Source organism: Gorilla gorilla, chromosome 17 (assembly GCF_029281585.2).
Source record: "Gorilla gorilla gorilla isolate KB3781 chromosome 17, NHGRI_mGorGor1-v2.1_pri, whole genome shotgun sequence".
Lineage (NCBI taxonomy): Eukaryota > Metazoa > Chordata > Mammalia > Primates > Hominidae > Gorilla > Gorilla gorilla.
The window spans coordinates 86,343,843-86,362,262 of record NC_073241.2 but is presented as its reverse complement, the minus strand read 5'-3'; the positions used below and the strand labels follow the sequence as shown (position 1 = coordinate 86,362,262).

Below are 18,420 nucleotides of genomic sequence, written 5' to 3'. Positions count from 1 at the left end.
TTGCTTCCCTTCTCTACCACTCATTCTAAACTCTCCTCGCCCTTGGCAAGAATCTCTGCTACTTTCCATTGCTTACTACTGGGCAAACCCAGAGTCTCATCCACAAGGGTTCTGAGCTCCTGCTAACCATGCCATTTGGGTCTACAAACCAGGCAAGGGATTTTGACTTCTTACTGGAATGGCTGCTTTCAGCCTCCTGTGATCCATTTTTGATTTCTTTTGCTTGTATAGATGAACAATACCCTTGTTGGCTGCCCTCCCATCTTGCACTTAGGGATGACATGTTTTATTAGATCCAAAGATCTCTGCAGGTCTGGTCTCTCTGGCCGCCACTCCAAACTTGCTACTAATTATGATGATTGCACCCACCAGGTCTGTATTATTTCAGGACCTTGTCATCCTCCTTGATACCTGGGGCCCAGTTCTGTCATGACATCTTCTACCCTCAGTCCTGGCCTGCAGGGATGTGGGCGCCCTTCTAGCACCTTCCTTCAATTCATTGCAGGAATGAAGGTCCCCAGCCTCTCTTGCAGAGCAGAGGCATCCAGTGGATTTGGGGGTACCTAGCATACCTGTTCCAGCAGTCTCCTCACTCTGAGCTTTCCTGTTCTTGCCTCCACCCTCTGTCACATCAGTTCTGACATTTCTTCTTAGTGTCAGCCACCATTTTCTCCAAGCCAAGCAGCTTATAACATCAGGGCAGCACCTTTTCCCTGGGTCCTTGCGGGTTGTTCAATCTCCTATCGATAAACTCTCCCTTGACCCACTTTATAGTCCGTTTCCCCTTGACCCAGCACCTGCTAAATCCAGTCCCATTTCAGTGGCTATGTTGGGTACATGTTGGTGAGGACCTACAGCTCCTATGGGAGATGGTTCTTTCCCTGTCCTAGCGGGTCCAGCACTTTGGCAGCCAGGTTGTACCATGACTTAACCCAAGTCACTCCAGTGGGGGGCATGTGTAGTTTTGCATGGGAGAAGCCTCTGCATTATCTTCAAGCAAAGAAGGAGGAGCGCCGGCTTTGAACAGGGAGGAGCTGGCCATGTAGGCAGGCCCGAGGAGGGTTCACTGGAATCGGGGGTTCAAGATTGTTCAAGTGCATCAACCCAGAGAACCCTGTTCACCTCTGTCAGGGCTCTGACCCTGGGGCAGAAGATTTTCAGAGGCGAGTTCAGCCTCTGGAGCTGTGCTTCTCCATGGGCTGAGCCTGCTCATGTTTGGCTATAGGAGATGAAGCTCTCCTTAGATGTTGAGGAGTCTCAGAGAGACTTTCTGTCTCTGACAGAAAGCCAGAGGCTTTCACATTTAGCCTCTACTGGGTGATTAATCACCCTTCAGCATTTCATTGTCTTTTTTCCAGAGCACTCCACAACAGTCATCCAAGTCGATCGTCTTTATAATTTTTCCTTTCCCTTACTTTTCAATTCCTGCCACGTGGTACCCTCCAGCACATCGCCCTCCATCAGCACGCCATACAAGCATCACCAAGGAAAGTTTTAACAATTGTGCAGCCAAGCGTGCCAGAGGCTGTCCATGAGGGCCCACCACCAGTGATGGGTCCTTCTTGCCATGGTTCAATGGGTGGCTCAGCTCCCAAACTCCATTTTTGAATCTGTTTTCTTGGGACACTCCTGGTGGGTTCTTCGGGATGCAGACTACGTGTGAGAGAGGTCTGCACATAGGAAGTTTATGGAGCAGTGTTCTCGGGATCAGCATCTGTAGGGAAATGCCCAGGTCTGGGCAGAGAGAGAGGTTGAGCTGGGATGCAGTTCAGTGAAGCCTTCAGTCAATGCTCAAGGGAGTTCTGGAGCTGGGATGGCCTTTCCAAGTGGTTTTGAAATGGAGCTTGGGGCTGGGTCTTTTATTTATATTTATTTATTTATTTTTTGAGGCGGAGACTCACCATCCTTAGCACCTTCCTTACGACTTGCTGAGTCTCTGTCACCCAGAGTCTCACTCTCTTGCCTGGGCTGGAGTGCAGTGGCACGATCTCGGCTTGTTGCAACCTCCACCTCCTGGATTCAAGTGATTCTCCTGCCTCATTCTCCTGAGTAGCTGGGATTACAGGTGCCCACCAACGCACCCATCTGATTTTTGTATTTCTAGTACAGATGGGGTTTTACCACATTGTCCAGGCTGGTCTTGAACTCCTGACCTCAAGTGATCCTCCCCGCCTTGCCCTCGCAAAATGCTGGGATTACAGGCGTGAGCCACCACACCTCAGCCGGGTCTGGGTCTTTAAACCTCTTTCCTGACCCATCATGGGATGTGTTTGCTCCCCAGGAAAGGAAGCATGACCTTGGGTGAGACAGTTCTCTTTGGCTGGGAAGCAATCTTTACGGAAGGACTCAGCACACAGCTGTTAGAATGCTTCGGTTCCGCAGTGGGATTTGGGTGGGGGTGGGGGGACCTGGGCAGTGCACTGTGTCAGGCATTCAACTCACTGTGCCAGTCACACAGTAGAATCCAGGAGTAGGAGAACACACAACTTATTTTTAAAACAACAAAAGCTTTTTTTAAATAAAGAAAATGAAACATGGAAAACACTAAAGCCAGAAAAATCTTTTATTAGGGTTTTTGACTTATGGATTTCGAGTGTCCTTTGACACAGGAGTCTGGTTTTCTGTTATTGCAATAATGGCTGCAAAGTGAAGAACTTTCTTGATTGTTGGCAGCATCTACCAATGCCCTTCAGGTTGTAGGTCTGAAGTAGTTTATACTCATTCCGATCACACAAAACTTTGACTTCTATAAATTCCTACATTATAACATCCCCAGTATCCTCCTAATTAATTCCTATTTATTTTTTAAGGCCTAGCCCAAATGTTTCCTCTCTGGGAAACCTAACAATACCACCTCATCAGAATCGACCACTTCCTGTGTTCTCATTGCTCTTTACCTGCCCCGGGTCTCAGCACTTATTCCATAGTGTTATGGTTCTTGGTGAGATTGTGAGCTCATCAGCAAGAGGAAAATAAAATAAAGAACATATGCTTGGCATATTCTAAGGTTCAATAAAAGCTTGCTGGTTGAATACAAATAATGTTTCATTGCCATATCCTTATTCACACATTTTCACTAAAATTGAAGTGCCGCTGGGGGGTCAAGTTTTAGAGCATCGTTTCCCAACCTTTTTTGCATGAGGGACCAGTTTCATGCAAAAAAGGCTGGTGGTTGGGGATGTTTTCGGGATGATTCAAATGCATTATATTTATTGTGCACGTTATTTCTATTATTACACTGTATATATATATATATATATATATATATATATATATATATATATATATAAAATAATTATACAACTCACCATAACGTAGAATCAGTGAGAGCCCTGAGCTTGTTTTCCTGAAACTAAATGGTCCTGTCTGGGGGTGATGGGATACACTGACAGATCATCAGGTATTAGATTCTCACAAGGAGAGTGCAACCTAGATCCCTCACATGCTCAGTTCACAATAGGATTCACGCTCTTATGAGAATCTAATGCTGCAGCTGATATGACAGGAGGCTGAGCTCAGGCAGTAATGCAAGTGATGGGGACCTCTGTAAATACAGATGAAACTTTGCTGGCTCACCACCACTCACCTCCTGCTGCGCAGCCTGGTTCCTCACAGGCCACAGACTGATACCAGGGGTTGAGGGCCGCTGTTTTAGAGAATACATTTCAAATTTGGGAAGACTAAAGCACTAAGTCATTTTGACGCTAAGTCAGAACAAGAAGATATTGGCAACAGAAGCTACATAGTCAGTTTCCTTTGCTTTGGTGATTCCATGAAATCCACTCTACAATACTTTTGTCCAGAGTCTTATTCAATCTCGATAGATGCGTATTTGGAAGAAACTCATTAAGAAACTCAAAGTCATCCCTGATGCTAACGTGAGTCCTAAATCTAATGCGGTCATCTTTCTTTTTGAGGAATCAGTGATAACTTCAGCCACAACCAACCAGTTTCCTCCATTGGCATGTATTTAGGCATTTCTTCACATCTACAAATTTTGGTGAGAAGCGGGGTGGTAACACATAGCAATATGGCAAAGCAGCTGGGGAATACAAACAGAACCACAGGAGCCCTCCTTTGGATAGGATGTTCAGATCTACTTGTGGAGTCCACATAGAGATGAAAACATAAAACAAAAATCCAAGTTTTCCAAAGAACACAGGTCATCTTGTTTATCCATGCTCAATTAGGACTCCTGTCTCCTAAAAATATTAGCTTACATCTATTGAGTGCTTCCTGTGTGCCACTCTTCTGAGCATTTGACAGGTGCAATACAATGGATTTCACAAATGCAGCACATATTTACTTCATACCCCTACAATTCGAGCAGTGCTAGACTCCTGGCCTTCTCTGGGAAATCTCAGAATATTGAGGAGGTTTGGCTGGCTGCGTTCTCTTTTTGAAACAAAACAAAATAAAAATTTCCAGCCTGATCTATCACCTCAGAATAGAACGGGATTTATTAATGAGTAAGCAGGTATATAAATAGAAGCTATATTTTCACTGTATTTTTAATACTCTTTAATTAGCTCACGTTTACAGCAGGCCTGATGATGTACTTTAGATACTTAAGACTCCTTTGTCCTTCTGAGCTTGTCTGGAAGGTATGGGCACCACTGGCTTCTTAGTTTTCTTATCAGTAGGAAAGCAAAGAATCTATATCCACTTGATGGAGGTATTTGTCTACAAAATGAATGGCTCTAATCTTGCTGGTAAGAATGAATTGTTTACCATCTTCCTAGAGGTGCATAAACCTCTCACTCACAGAGACATTAATTAGAATATCTTCATAAGTAATTTGCTTAAAGGGACTTGGGAAACTAGAAAAAAAATTAAGTTCTAGGTACAAGAACTCTTTTCTCATGCAAAGGATTGAACTGAATGTGAAGGAGGATCCAGGATTTACAATGCCATTATGGCAGAATCAACATGAATTGCAAAACCAAATTCTGAGATGATAGCACAAAACAATGTAACCACTCAAAAAAACAAAACAAAACAATTTGTAGCCAAAAGGTGTACAGAAGCAGGAAGTCTGAATGCTTTTTGAGCATTCAATATTCATCATTCTGCTGCTACAAAAATGTAAGTTTTGACTAAAGAGGGATGATCACCTCAATGGTCACACAATTGTGAGCTTAGTTCATTAAAAGGACAATTACAAGCACAAAACTCTCTGTAGTCTTTTTTTTTTTTAACAGCAAAAAGAACTGAACATCTAATTTTTGAAATTCTTCTGGCTTTTCTTTTTGACCTTTGGTATTTGTATGTATTGACGATCTCTAAACCATTGCACAAAAACACCTTGAAGTGTCAGGCTTTAAAAATGAGTCTTCTTTTCTCTTTCTCCTGTGCAGCTTGGATTATCTTGGCCTTGTCAAAATACATTCTCTAGTTAGAGGGTGGAAATATTTCCCTCCTGGCTCCAAAGTATTGATTTTCTTCAACACTGGGCTCTGTCAGTCAGCCGAAGGGGTGAAAGGTGAAAGTTCACCCAGCACTGCTTGGCTTTACCTTCCTATTAATGTCACGCCCTTTCCACACTTGATCAGTTTATGTGATCGCTGATCATATAGAACTGTTACTGCCCCTATTTTCCCTATAAGAATACATTTAAGTCACGAGATGTTAAAACATTTCCTGGGGCCCACAGTGGGCATTTAATAGGGCCCAAGATGCCTCAGACCACTCCTGGAATGTTCACCGAATTCTTATAGAAAATTATACTGTTACACGATGATTGACTCAAATCAAGCTTTTGTGTTCTTATCTGAAATAATGAAGAGACAAGAAGTACATTCACTACTTACACATAACCCTCTATGAGCAGTAAGGACCTATTTTATTATTCTTGATTTTTCTGAAAACCAATTATACCCTTTACCTGAGGGATTCAAATTCGACTCCAAACTGAGTGTGAAATGCAACGAACTTAATGATCTCAGCCTAGCTCCCGAGAGGCAGCCAACCCATGCCATCCAATCCGACAAGATATGATTTGGTGCCATTACCAGTCTATTTGGGAGCATGTAGAGTAGAGATAAAGCAACAGGCATGCAACGCCCTTGCCCAAACCACAGAGAGTGCCAGTGAGTTTCTGAAGGGAGAGCTTATCTCTGCACTTCTGCTCTACTGTCCTCTGGGAATAAGTTGCCTTTCCCAAGCCAGCTCTCCAGGGAAATGAACGATTAGAGGCAGCAGGGCTAGCGGAGCATACGGATTTCAACTGAGGATGTTTAAGATGAGTGAACACTGGAAAAGGTCATATTGTGAGAAAAACAGTCTTCAATACAATTGTTTTATTTAACACACATATGTACACAGGAACATTCAGCACACATAGAGTCTATTAAGTGGAATCATTAAGAAATGTCTGGAGAGGCAGACATTTTAATTCACTCGCTGTACACAGGGAGTTCAATCATTACATTTTCATACAGGTGTCACGTCATGTCATCTTTTGCTTGTAAATTACCAATGAAGCCACATATGTCTCTACATATACAAGGACAGGTCCAAATACAGTGCCAGTGAAATCAATAAAACATTAAAGGTGTACGCTGGGATAACAATGCAAAGTTTACCTCAGTGCTGAGAAATCTAAGCTGGGATGAAGTTTGGGACTGTGGCTATTAAAATAGCCAAGGAGAGATTTATGTTAACAAGAATGCAGATATTAGTTTAGTAGTTAGAGATGACCGTCTAATCATCAAACATCATCCACCCCAGGGTTTTGCAGCCATAGCTTTCTACTGGCCTTGGTTGCCTGTGCAGACGGAATACGTGAAAGGCCTACCCACGCTTGTGGCCCAGGGCTGTTGCTCCTCTGGGCCCCCTGGCTTTGTTCTCAACCTTCGTGGTGGTGGGAGCCATCCGTGTGTTTGCGGCAGGCTGCCTACTGCTCTCACACCTCTTTCCAGATACACAGAACATTTTTGTTAAAGAAAATGCTAAGGTATACATTTACCTCATCATTCCAAATAGAGATGTAGTCTACAATAAATTAATTTCCATTTAAGTTCATAAAGTAAACATATGTTGGGTATAAAGAAGACTCTGGACCCACTGGAAAACAAAGTGAGCCTTTTAGTTTACCTTACATTTCTCTAGCTATGCCAAACACAACAGCACGTTCACCAAACAAATAAAGTCTACACTGTATAGGTCTTTGTTTCTTCCTTGGAAACTACATATATAATCTTTATAAATACAATGTACATGCATGTGCCTAAATTCACTTTTGAAAGAATACCCAACTCTAAAACCAAGGAACAGTATAGATTTGCCGTCAATGGAAATAACATCATATCATTATGAAAGAGATGATCTAATGGTCTTAATTTCTTAATATGCTCTTTAAAAATCTGTTTCAGTGAAATAACCAATGTTTGTTCTTAGACTTTGATCCTACTTTTTTGTATATTAGATGAACTCTGACAACCTAAATTTTTAAGACTAAATTCTCCCATTATCATTTTGGTTCCTTTGTAAACTTCACATATTTTCTCTGAATTTAAGAAATAATTTTCTATTTTTGCATGTAATAAATGATTTTGCCCAACTAACCAACCAATCAACAATTAGGCAACCAAACAACCCCTCACAAGTATATACAGATCAAGGTTTGTTAGAAACAATTCATACAAAATATAATTCTATTTTTTTCATTATTATGAGCTAGAACCAGCACAATCTGACATAAGAAGAAAGTGATCTAGTTAAAGCTTACTTAGAAGCATAATGAACACCCTCATTGCAATGTTTGCTCAAATAAATCGAGAGCCCACATATTTTTATATACACTCCTGAACATTTGTGCCATAGTTATTACTTTTCCAGAATACTTGTTTAAAAGAAATACCTTATTAGCTTTCCTTTAGTTGACCAGTAGTAGTTTGAAGGCTGAATTATAATAATTTCATAACTGACATATGCCACACATATGGGAACTACAGGATTGCAAGGTTTCCGGGGGAAAGGGGTAAGCTCTTTCTTCAACAGGATCTGTAGCAGTAGATAGGAGAGTCTTCATTTTCGGTACACGCTATGCTTCTGAACTTGGCTCTTTATCACAAAAGTCCCTTCAAGAGATTAGTTACAGTGACTGGATAATTACATTAACTAGATCATAGGGAGTGATTATTTTTATTTTAAACTAGTAAATATACTATCATTTAAGCAAGAGATGAGCACTTCAGAAGGCTAAGTGTCTGGAAAACTATTTTCTACAAGGAAAATATTTTTGTGTACATAATTAATCATGAATCTCAAATTGGTTAGCTGTTGATAAAGAAGGTGGTAGCTAAACCCTAGGAAATTGGATTGAGTAATTTCCTAGCAATCACCAGAAGAAAAGAACATGTAAACACAGAATCTTTTTGGTAAACAATATTTTAGGTAATTCAAAGAGCAATAATTTCAATCATGAGGACTGCCACGTGACCTCAACACCCAGTGTGAGAACGGCCAGATTCAAGCAGCACTTCAGAGGTGGGGTTGAGATGGCTAAAAATGCTGATCTGGGCTGGGAGTGCAATCACAGTGTTTATTGATTTTTGTGCTTCTGTTGCACCAAGCAACAAGAGCGTTCCCAGGAACCGCTGGCTTTCCCCTCCCATCTCTGGCAGGGAAAAACTACCTGGTGACAGGATGGCCACATCCTGCAGAGCATGTGTGCGTGCCTCTGAATCGACAGATGGCACGAGCGGGTTCTGCCCCTGAGAAGCATGCACAAGTGACAAGACCCGGCCGCGCCACTGGATGGCACTGGGGTGGGCAGGCCCCTGGGAACAATCTGGTGTGAGGAAGGACAGAGCAACATCGGCTTGGATAATTTAGAGAACTAAAACGCAGTCACGGCGGCAGGCAGCAGCGTTAGACCATGAAGCGGTGCTCTTTCCCGTCATGGGCCATGAGGATGACGTTGCGGTTGGAAGTCCAGATGAGCCGGGCCAGCTTGAGGGCATTGTGGGAGCCGGGGGACGCAGGCTGCACAGGGGGCACCTGGTAGGTTTTAATGCAGCGCAGCTGAGGTGCCGAGTTCAGCATGCCGATGCTTCCCAGCAGTGACGTGTTCATCTGGAGAGACAGGAGAGCCCATGTGTCACTTGAACAGCCCTCTCCCTTTCCCTATCACAGAGACTGGGTCGATCTCTCCTGGCCACTTTCTCTTCCATCAGGGTTATTCTCCTTCACCTAAGCTTGTTCTTAACCTCTCAAAAGTTCCTTTCAGTGTGCTTGGAATTGTTCTGATGCTGTTACGGTAAATGCAGAAATCTAGAGGAATTTTATGGGGGTAGAACCTGACAACAGGAGAGTCCATGGATCTTTAGGAAGAGAGCTAAATTATACCTCTTAATAAAATGGTTCATTTAGACAACACAGGTATTTGGAAATTGTGGATATTTAAAACTGAAGACTTTCATGTTCTTTACCACAATGCTAACTGCACTCACTCCCTGAAGGATGAGTCAGCGAAGACAAGTTTTGGGATTTGTAATTAGTTCAAGAAAAGGAAGCAAAGTTAAGCAGTAGATAGAGTGACAATTGGATCAAATAAAGCTCAAGACTCCCTTCCACCCCCATTTCCCACCTACTAATACCTTCACTCTTCACTTGCTTTTTAAAAACTCGCTTTCTGGAAAGCTCTTGCTTATTATAAACTGCAGAACCAGAATCAATTTCATCTCAACACTATGTCTGTGCCTCACTGTTTTGCTGTCATACTAAGGAGAGTCTGCTGTTAATATTTTATTGACAATACCTTTTTATCAATTGATGATTTCTGCTTTTTGGCAGTTTTTCTGGATTTAAATTTTAGGTTTTCTTAATCCAGCCACATAAATGAAAAATAACATGGAAATTATGAATCATGAACAACTATGCATTCAGGTTGAAGTACTAAATACTGAATGGCAGTTGTCTAAGTGAACTGTTTCCTAAGCAACTGAGTCTGAGGATTTCTTTAGATTCTAAATATTACTTAAAATATTTTCAGTAGCATCATGTGTGCTATTATAATATCACATGGAAAGAATACTGAAAATCTGGAAAGAAGCCTTGGAAATAACACTTTTTCTTTGTACTAATTTTCATTTCCAATGCTTCTCTCCAGTATAACCTCCATCTCGACGTGTAAGATTCTAGAGATTTGCATGAAGCATGCAGATTATGATCCAACATCTACAAATGGTTGATCCACGAAACTCTGGCAAATCCTAGGACATTTAAGATGTGTTATCACTGACATCATCCCCTGCATGTGGATCAGTGCAAAACACAAGCCATTCCTTTTTCTAGCCCTTCTCAGCAGCAGGATGGTGTCAGAGGGCGTAAATCATGGCATCTCTAGCAGAGTGTGTGCAGGCTCCACTGACATTTTCACAATTTAAATCATCTTGAGTAATAACCCTTTTAAGATGACTAATGTTACTGATTTTCCTGCATTAATAATAGCGCCGAACACAACACAGAGGTGAAAAAAAATCACTAGTGTACGAGGTCACATTTTAAAACCAAATGTATGGTTATTGTTAACTCTTTCTGTTAAAGTTCGGTTCCTGTTTCCAGCCAGGCAGTTCCTTACTGTCACCCTTTCAGAAGCGTGTTTCTTTGCTTCCTTCTCTCCTTTTCCCAAAAACTTCACAGAAGATAAAAATCAATGCCTTATTGCTTTCTTGGATGTTCCCAAATAGTTAAAATATAAATAATGATGATGAGTTTGATTTGATAGATCCAAATGACCCAGAAGATTGCTGGTTAACGTTAACTGGCATCAACAGGCGTAGTGTGTTTTAGAAAAAATCTAATTTCTCAGTTGATAAATAACTACAAGGTATTTTTCATTCCTTATGGATTTTCTATGAATATATGTATGAAGCTTGACTTCTGCTGGTAACTCAAAAGGCAAGGGGCATATAATGCTCAGACACTTCCTTATTTTTAATTCCTCTCTTCAAATTTAGCCAGGAACAAAAAATGGGTTGAGAGCTAAACATGAAAAGGGAGAGAATATCTCATGGGAATACTCTAGATGTAAAGATTTTAGAAAAGGCCATTACAACTGGGTTCCTCTTATAACCTGAGCCATCCCTACTTTGATAAATGCCTTTGGTCGGGTCAAATAGCCTTCCTGCCTGAGAATAGGGATATGTGAAATTCTATAAGGGACATAACTATCATAGTTCACATATCCCTATTCCTGCCTAAGAATAGGGATATGTGAAATTCTGTAAGGGACATAACATGTGGAACAATAAAGACCCCCATGTTCACTAAAATTCATTGCTCAAGATCATCCTTTCCCTATGACCTCTTCAAATTCAGCATGAATGTGAAGTATTATAGTAACGGTATTAATTTTTCCAATAAACTCAGACAAATGACTCTCTCTGAAACAACTAACAATTTTGTTATTCAATATTAATGTTTTCTTGAACAGCAACTGGATACAAACGATGCTCGAGTAAGGACATCTTGAGCCTTGAATGAATGCAAACTATGTGGAATTATGAGATTTGGTAACATTCACTTTTTCCTGATTGCAAAGACAGTAAATACTCATTGTGGAAAATTCAAATAATAAAGAAAAGTACAAAAAGGAAAGCAAAAAACCCCTGAAATATCTTTTCCCAAAGACAGTCACTGTTAAAATTTTGGTAAACAACCTTCCAGACCTCCACATATACATAAAGATGAAGAGAAGCAGAGTTAATAAATTTTATATAAACAAGCTTATATTAAAATGTAGTTTCATAATTTGCCTTTTTGTTCAACAAAATGCTGATGGCAGTCTTCTCTTGTCAATGACTACAAATTTGCATTATTCCTTTTAAATGGCTGAATAGTATTCTACTATACAATGGAGTAAATAAAAATAAACGAAACCAGTATCTACCTAATTTATTATCAGCATTTCTGGAAAAGGATATTTGCTGGACAGTGGTGGTAAGATTTGGGTGAGAGAATTGTGATTGTATTTCATTACCAAACTCCTCCTCTTGCTCAAATGCCAATGGATACAGAGAAGTGAAATATTCAAATTGTAGAAAACGGGGTTAGAAAATCAAAGGGCTTGAATGACTGCCAAATTACATCATTTGATAGATGAGAATGTAAATTCACTCAAATGTAACTTTGTCTTTTTTCTTCCCTTCAAAAATAAATGCTTCACAAAACTGGTTCTATGAAGATTATTTTCTGAACACACAGAAACACAGCTATAATTCATCACAACAGGAAATGTTTTAATGCTATTCCCAATGTAAGTAATGCTGCACACAGACCTTACTAAGTCTCACTTGAGTAATTATCCAGCCAATATTTCTCATTAACACTCATTTCTCAGCAAAGATTTTAATAGCTGATAGCTTTAGTAAGGTTCTGTATTAATAAGACTTCATTAACTTTTCAAAATATATTACAGTACACTTACTGGAATAATATAAAAGTATTCTGATACATCATTACAACGAAACAACATGTATCTAAATAAATCTCCAAAGCCCATTTGGGGAAAGCAGCAGTAGATCTAATACTGTTTTTTGGACTGTTTTTAATTCAAATAAGACAACTACAATTCTGGAAGAGATTTCATTGCATTTTCCTGAGAAAGCTGAAAGGACTTGTTTTTGTATCTTCCATTAAAATTTCAAGACTGAGTTTGGTATAACATAAACATGAAGAAATGGGCTGTATGTTAAATTCCGACATTGGTTTTAGAGGCAAGAATGACCTCGGTGTTGCCTGGGCTGCTTTGGCTTTGGCATGTGCAAATAACAGGAAGCAGCCCTTGGAGTAGGTGAGCTTGTGGATTAAGGACATGTGCTGCAGCCCCACTGTGTGCAAAGCCATGTGTTCAGGCACACAGATGTGAGTGCGCTTGGCAAAGCCCAGAGTCAACAGCAGGAGGCTTCAGAGAGGAAGTGGAAGACGAAAAGATGTTATCTGAAAAGGAAGCCATCTAATAAACGAGCTTGGTCTCTAAGTGAAAAGGATGTTACCCATAATCCCATCAGTGACCTGGGCAGTAATTTTGATATAAATAGAAAAATATTCAAGGAAGGGATGAGCATATCCAAATAAAACCTTGAAGATCTAAGGGGAAAAAGATAATTTAACATTTAGAAAATTTCATTTAAAATACTCCTGAAAATACTGGGAAAAGTTTCAAATCTGGCTAATATGTGAGGTATTTCTTATATAAGAAATTATGTTTTCTTAGCAGAAAGAAAGTTGGAAAAAAGAGATGTTTTGTTTGTTTATTCCAAAGAAGAAACCCTGGACAGAACACAGGTTTCTGGCAAGCACGGACCCATGACTTACTGATCTCTGTGTCTCTAACGCACAGGCCAGTACCTACCACTCAGACATCCAATAAATGTGGAATGAGTGGAGCTTTATATAAATATTCCTCCAAGGTCCCAAGAGAACAGGAAATAAAAGAAAATTTGTATGAAGGTACAGCTGACATAATAGAGGCCATTGAGTTAGACATGAGTGGTGGGCGGGGGGACCCCAAAAAAATCAGTAGGTAAAATCCTTAAAGAACCACTGCTGCAAAAGCCCAGTTTCTGGACACCTAATGGAATCACTGTGGAATTTCAGGAGTGGAAAACACCAGTGCTGTGGATACTCACTGGGAAAATGAGGGCTGGGTGAGATCTCTGATAAAGGGAGTTTAATATGAGCGAATTAAGATGCTGGAGATATATTCTGGAAGAAAGGCTAATGAGAAAATAAACTGGAAAACTAAATTAGATAAAAGTAGAAGAAGTCTGACAGATTTTGAAGTTGTCATGCTTTAATAGCACATTGTTAATTAAGTAATTTATTGTATCCATTTTACATTTTATTACCTATTGATTTTTTTCAACTATCACCCAGTTGTGCTGAAGCCTTGTTTAAACTTTTATTTTGTTTTGTTTTAGATTTCAAAGCAATAAACTGAATCTCATAAAACATACTGGCATTCTAAGAAAATAAAGGTAACAACAAAATTTTAAGTTAACTTTTTTGGGGGTGTTGGTAATGTTTAATTTCTTGGTAATTTTCAGGACTAAAAGAGTAAGGTAATTAAAAAGAAGATGGGATAGAAATTAAGCAGTGAGGATCAAACATATTCTATTGCCAAAATTAGTTGCTCAAAATTAATGTTCATTTTATTCAGAATTAAACATAGGCATTCTCATGAACTGCTTACCAAAGACTATGTGAGATCTTAAGAGATGTTTTGAACAGTTTGAGAATTATGAGTATTATGTGGGAAATTCAGAATGCAAAGAAAAATGAGATAATTATAAAAGGGACATGAGGTGAACTCTAGGAAAACACCTTATTATCCTATGCCCTACGCCCTGTTAGAGTCACAGACCCAGGGACCTCGTGTGAAGGCCTCGTGTAAATGAATAGCTGAAGCCAGCGAGGCTTCTCCTGCCCGATTCCTCTCAGGCCAGGCCCCCAAACACGCTGGCCCTTGCTCACGGCTACTCGTGCGCCTGTGCCCCCTTCTTAACCACCCACACCTCCTGACCCACCCTGAACACCCAGCCCTTCCTCCACATCACTCAAGCCTCAGTTTAGGTGTCACTTCCTCTGAAAAGCCTTCCCACAACCTTATTCTCAGGCTCCCCTGGGACCATAATTACTTGCTTATTTATGTATGTCTACTTCAGACTGCAAGCTCCGTGAGAGCAGATGTCCCTCTTTCCAGATTGCTAATTGTATTCTCAGCACCCTGCATGCTAGTCCCTGGCACGTCATCAGCAATCAATACAGACTGGATGTTTGCTGCAAGGAGGGAGGGAGGACAGGAAGGAGGGCCGGCAGGTAGGCGCAACAGGAAGGCTTACTACCAAAGGCATATCACGCAGTATACGCTTTAAGACCCTGGAGCATCTACTCTTACCTGCCAAAAAGAAATGTGGCTGTCAGTGTTTGAGTAGGTGGCAAGATATCTTCCATCAGGAGCAAAAGCCACTGCAGTGATTGGTCCCTTGTGTCCATGGATTGTCTAAAATAAAATTCAGATATCAAGAATGACAAGCATTTCACAGGACAATTACAAGTACACACACAAATGCATTCAATGTCGAACAAGTTACGTCATGGGTATTAGATGCTGTTATCTTCTTTGTTTATAAAATCAGCTCAGAAAAATAAGCAAAGCAACAGACGTTCTCTCATTGAGGGAACTCTCCAAGGGCTTCAATCTTGTTCTGAGGTGTCCACCTGCCTCCTAGTTGGGGAGGGCAGCATGAGCCCAAAGAAAAATCATATATTAATAGGCAAACCAATGTGCTAATTCATTTATGTCCACCACAGGGAAGAATTTTACAATTAGTTAGAAAGGTAAGAAACTGATCACCAAAAGTATCCAGGAACTTTGCTCATCTGAAATAAAAAACAATCAAAGCTGCGTTATAAAAATCCCTGTTCTGGAAGGAGTTAAAGACTATAATTTCATCTCCTTAATAATTATACACTGCTCATGCTTTATGCTTCATTTTCTACCAATAACACTGTATTTAAATGTATATAGCTGCAATTAGCAAATATACATCCACACACATGTGGGAGGTTTGGGCACACACATAAATCAAATACCATTAAAAACAAGTTAACAGGGATAGTTTTGAACCTCTGCCAGATAGCTATCATTGATTTAACCATGAATAATAAAAAGGAAGTTGTATTTTAGACTAGGTCTTTGATAGAAGGTCCCTCCTAATAAAAACAATACTCAAGTCTGATGATATTAATAATTACAGAAGACATTGGATACTAAGCAAATTAGCATAATATTGTATTCATCTCCCTGTACTGAACTATTTAAAACCATACCTCTGCCACAATAACCAATATTCAATCTGGCTTACAAGCTGTAGGTTGGTCTCCTCCCTTTGTCTAGAAAGGAATAGGAAATGTGTGCCCTTAAACTAAGAAAACTCAGGACAGGTTTGCTTCCAGCTATCATTTTTGATAAAGAATTGTGAGCCCTGAGTCTCAGTGGGAGCATCAGGCTTGTTACGTGTTTTGGCCCATAGGTACTGGACATTTCAGAAGATTTTTTTCATATTACATATCTGAATGCCTAAGATGAAGAAGAAGAGGGAAAACAGGGGTAGGGACACAAGCACATTCCTTGCTGCCTTTGCATTCTGTCCTTTCTTGTCATTAGACTTTCAAGGGACTGTGGTGTCCCAAATAACACTTGTTTTCTAACACTCAAAAAAAAAGTTATGTTGGTACAGAACTGGGCTCTGGGCAGGGAGAGAGCATTGATGTGAGCCGGACTTCCTGGGTTTGCCTGTGAGCTCTACTACATACTAACTGTGGAACCCAAGGCCACGTTATTTAAGGAACTTAACATCGCAGAGTACCCATGTTTGTAAAGTAGGAACGATGATGATGATCATAATGATAATATCTAACTCAAAGAGCTTTGTAAAGGTTAAATGAGGTAATACGTAGCGTTCTGCACAATGCATGGCATATAACAATTCAATACTTTTAATATTTTTGTTACTCCTGCTTGCTTAGAGATGACCAGACACATATAAACAGTCATATAACTCAATCACTTGAGTACACTATTCAATGAACCCTTCTCCAAAACTCTGCCTTAATCACATATCTCAGAATCACCATCATGTAGCATACCAGGTTGCCTACAAACACAGACTTCAGACTGTGGCATTTGATGAAATAGATGTGATTACTCATGATGCTGGCCCATAAATGTACTAATTTAAGAAATGGAGTGCACTTGCTGCATAATTATAGCAAGAAACCAGCTTACCATGAACTATTCTGGAATGAGAACCACTCAGGCAGGAAAAAAGCCTTTCACCAATTAAATCGGAAAAAGTGGTCCATTCCCACTTACTAGGTCAGTTTAATCAGCTCATTGGGAAAACATTTTTAACTGTTTTTTAACATCAAGATTCAGTTCTGCTAAAAGTCTGAAATTCTATTGGGCCAATCTGAGGACACTTTATGGTAAAGACAGTAGGACAGTAAGTCCTTGACTTAGAGGCTGCAAACTCAAAACCCTTAACCTGAAATTAGATAATAGATGTGTTTGGTTTGGCCTGCAAAAGTGCAAAAAAACAAATTTTTTCAGCCCATCTTTCTAATTGATCAGATCTTTTGTAAAATCAAGATTTCCAGCCTCTCCTGAAAAACTGGAGGATCGGGCAATACTGGGCCTCTGTTCACATGTGGCAGCATCAGCCAGGGCTGAGTGGTGGTGAGCACTTCAGCCTGAGCATGTGCTCTTCACTTCACCAGCCCAGCACTGACACAAAAGAAGACCTGTGTACCAGGCTGCCCAGCTCACTTATTTCCCACCTGGTCCCTCCTGGCATTTAATGCAACCTTTCTATTACAAATATTTGATTCAAAATTCAAAGTTTCTTCCATGCTCTGGGATCCTAATATCCATCTACAACTGTGAGTAGATTAAACGTTCTTCTAAGAAAAACTGGCCCTTCTTGAAAGCCCCCAAAGCCCAACTCTGTGTAGAGGTGGACTGAGCCTCCTTCTGGAGATTGGGACCCTCAGTTTCAAAACAGAATGCCAAGCCTTCCTCCTTCAGATTAGCATCCTTCCTTAATCAGCAACCAGAAGGTTGCTTCAGTAAGTTAGAGAACATAACAGTAAGCAGGCTATAAACCACCAGGTCCAAAGCATGTTACAACCCAGTGGACACATTCACAACCCTTTCTTTGAGGCTAGCAAGTTAGCTTTTTGTAAAAGTAGTAAAACAGACTCACTGGGACCATATTTGCTCCTTCAGAACAGTCTTCTCTAAATATTCCATTTTTTGTCTTCCTCTGGCGAGTATTTAAAACATCCACGTGAAGGGTACTTCTATTTCAGCTGAAGACACTGATCATTGTTATTTAAGTGTCTCTCAAAGAAGATTTTGGGAAATAAGTTCAGCCTGAATTGTCTGCTGGGAAAATGTTTGTCTTTCCAGATAAATTTGTTGCTTTCATTTATCATGTAACAATAATTACATAACCTAACACTGTCTTGCTTTACTGCCAGGAAACTCAGAACTAAATTTATGCTCATTCTATATAGATCAAGTAATAAATACTTCCTCCTACTCATTTTACTCATCACTGTTCCATTTTCATTTGTTGTTGTTGAAGTCCTGTCATATACTGAGTCTAACTTTCTTGAAAGTCTTCTTTGGACAAAGGGGGACTACATCTTGGATCAGAACATCACACACACACACACACACATGCACACACACACACACAGCATGATGCTGCTAGGTGCCCTACAGGGCTGGCTTTTCAAAGCAACCTAAAGAAAAACCACACAGTGCTGACTGCAGCTGACAGACAGACCTGCTGTCTCGTAAGAGCAAGCACTGCTCAAGCAGTGCAGGGAAGTTCGCTGTTTTAA

General features: G+C 40.3%; 1 protein-coding gene across 4 annotated transcripts in view; it reads right to left on the bottom strand.

Annotated features, from left to right (window-relative positions):
* Positions 1–6,284: 6,284 nt before the first annotated feature.
* Positions 6,285–18,420, bottom strand: part of WDR7 (WD repeat domain 7) — a 377,480-nt gene continuing 365,344 nt past the window's right edge. For all 4 annotated transcript variants that reach the window (XM_004059459.5, XM_055368194.2, XM_019014016.3 and 1 more), the window contains 2 exons: positions 14,906–15,010; positions 6,285–9,078 (listed from right to left, as the gene is read on the bottom strand). In XM_004059459.5, coding sequence (XP_004059507.1) covers positions 8,875–9,078; positions 14,906–15,010 — 309 coding nt within the window. In that variant the 3' untranslated portion in view covers positions 6,285–8,874. The remainder of the gene's footprint in view (positions 9,079–14,905; positions 15,011–18,420) is intronic.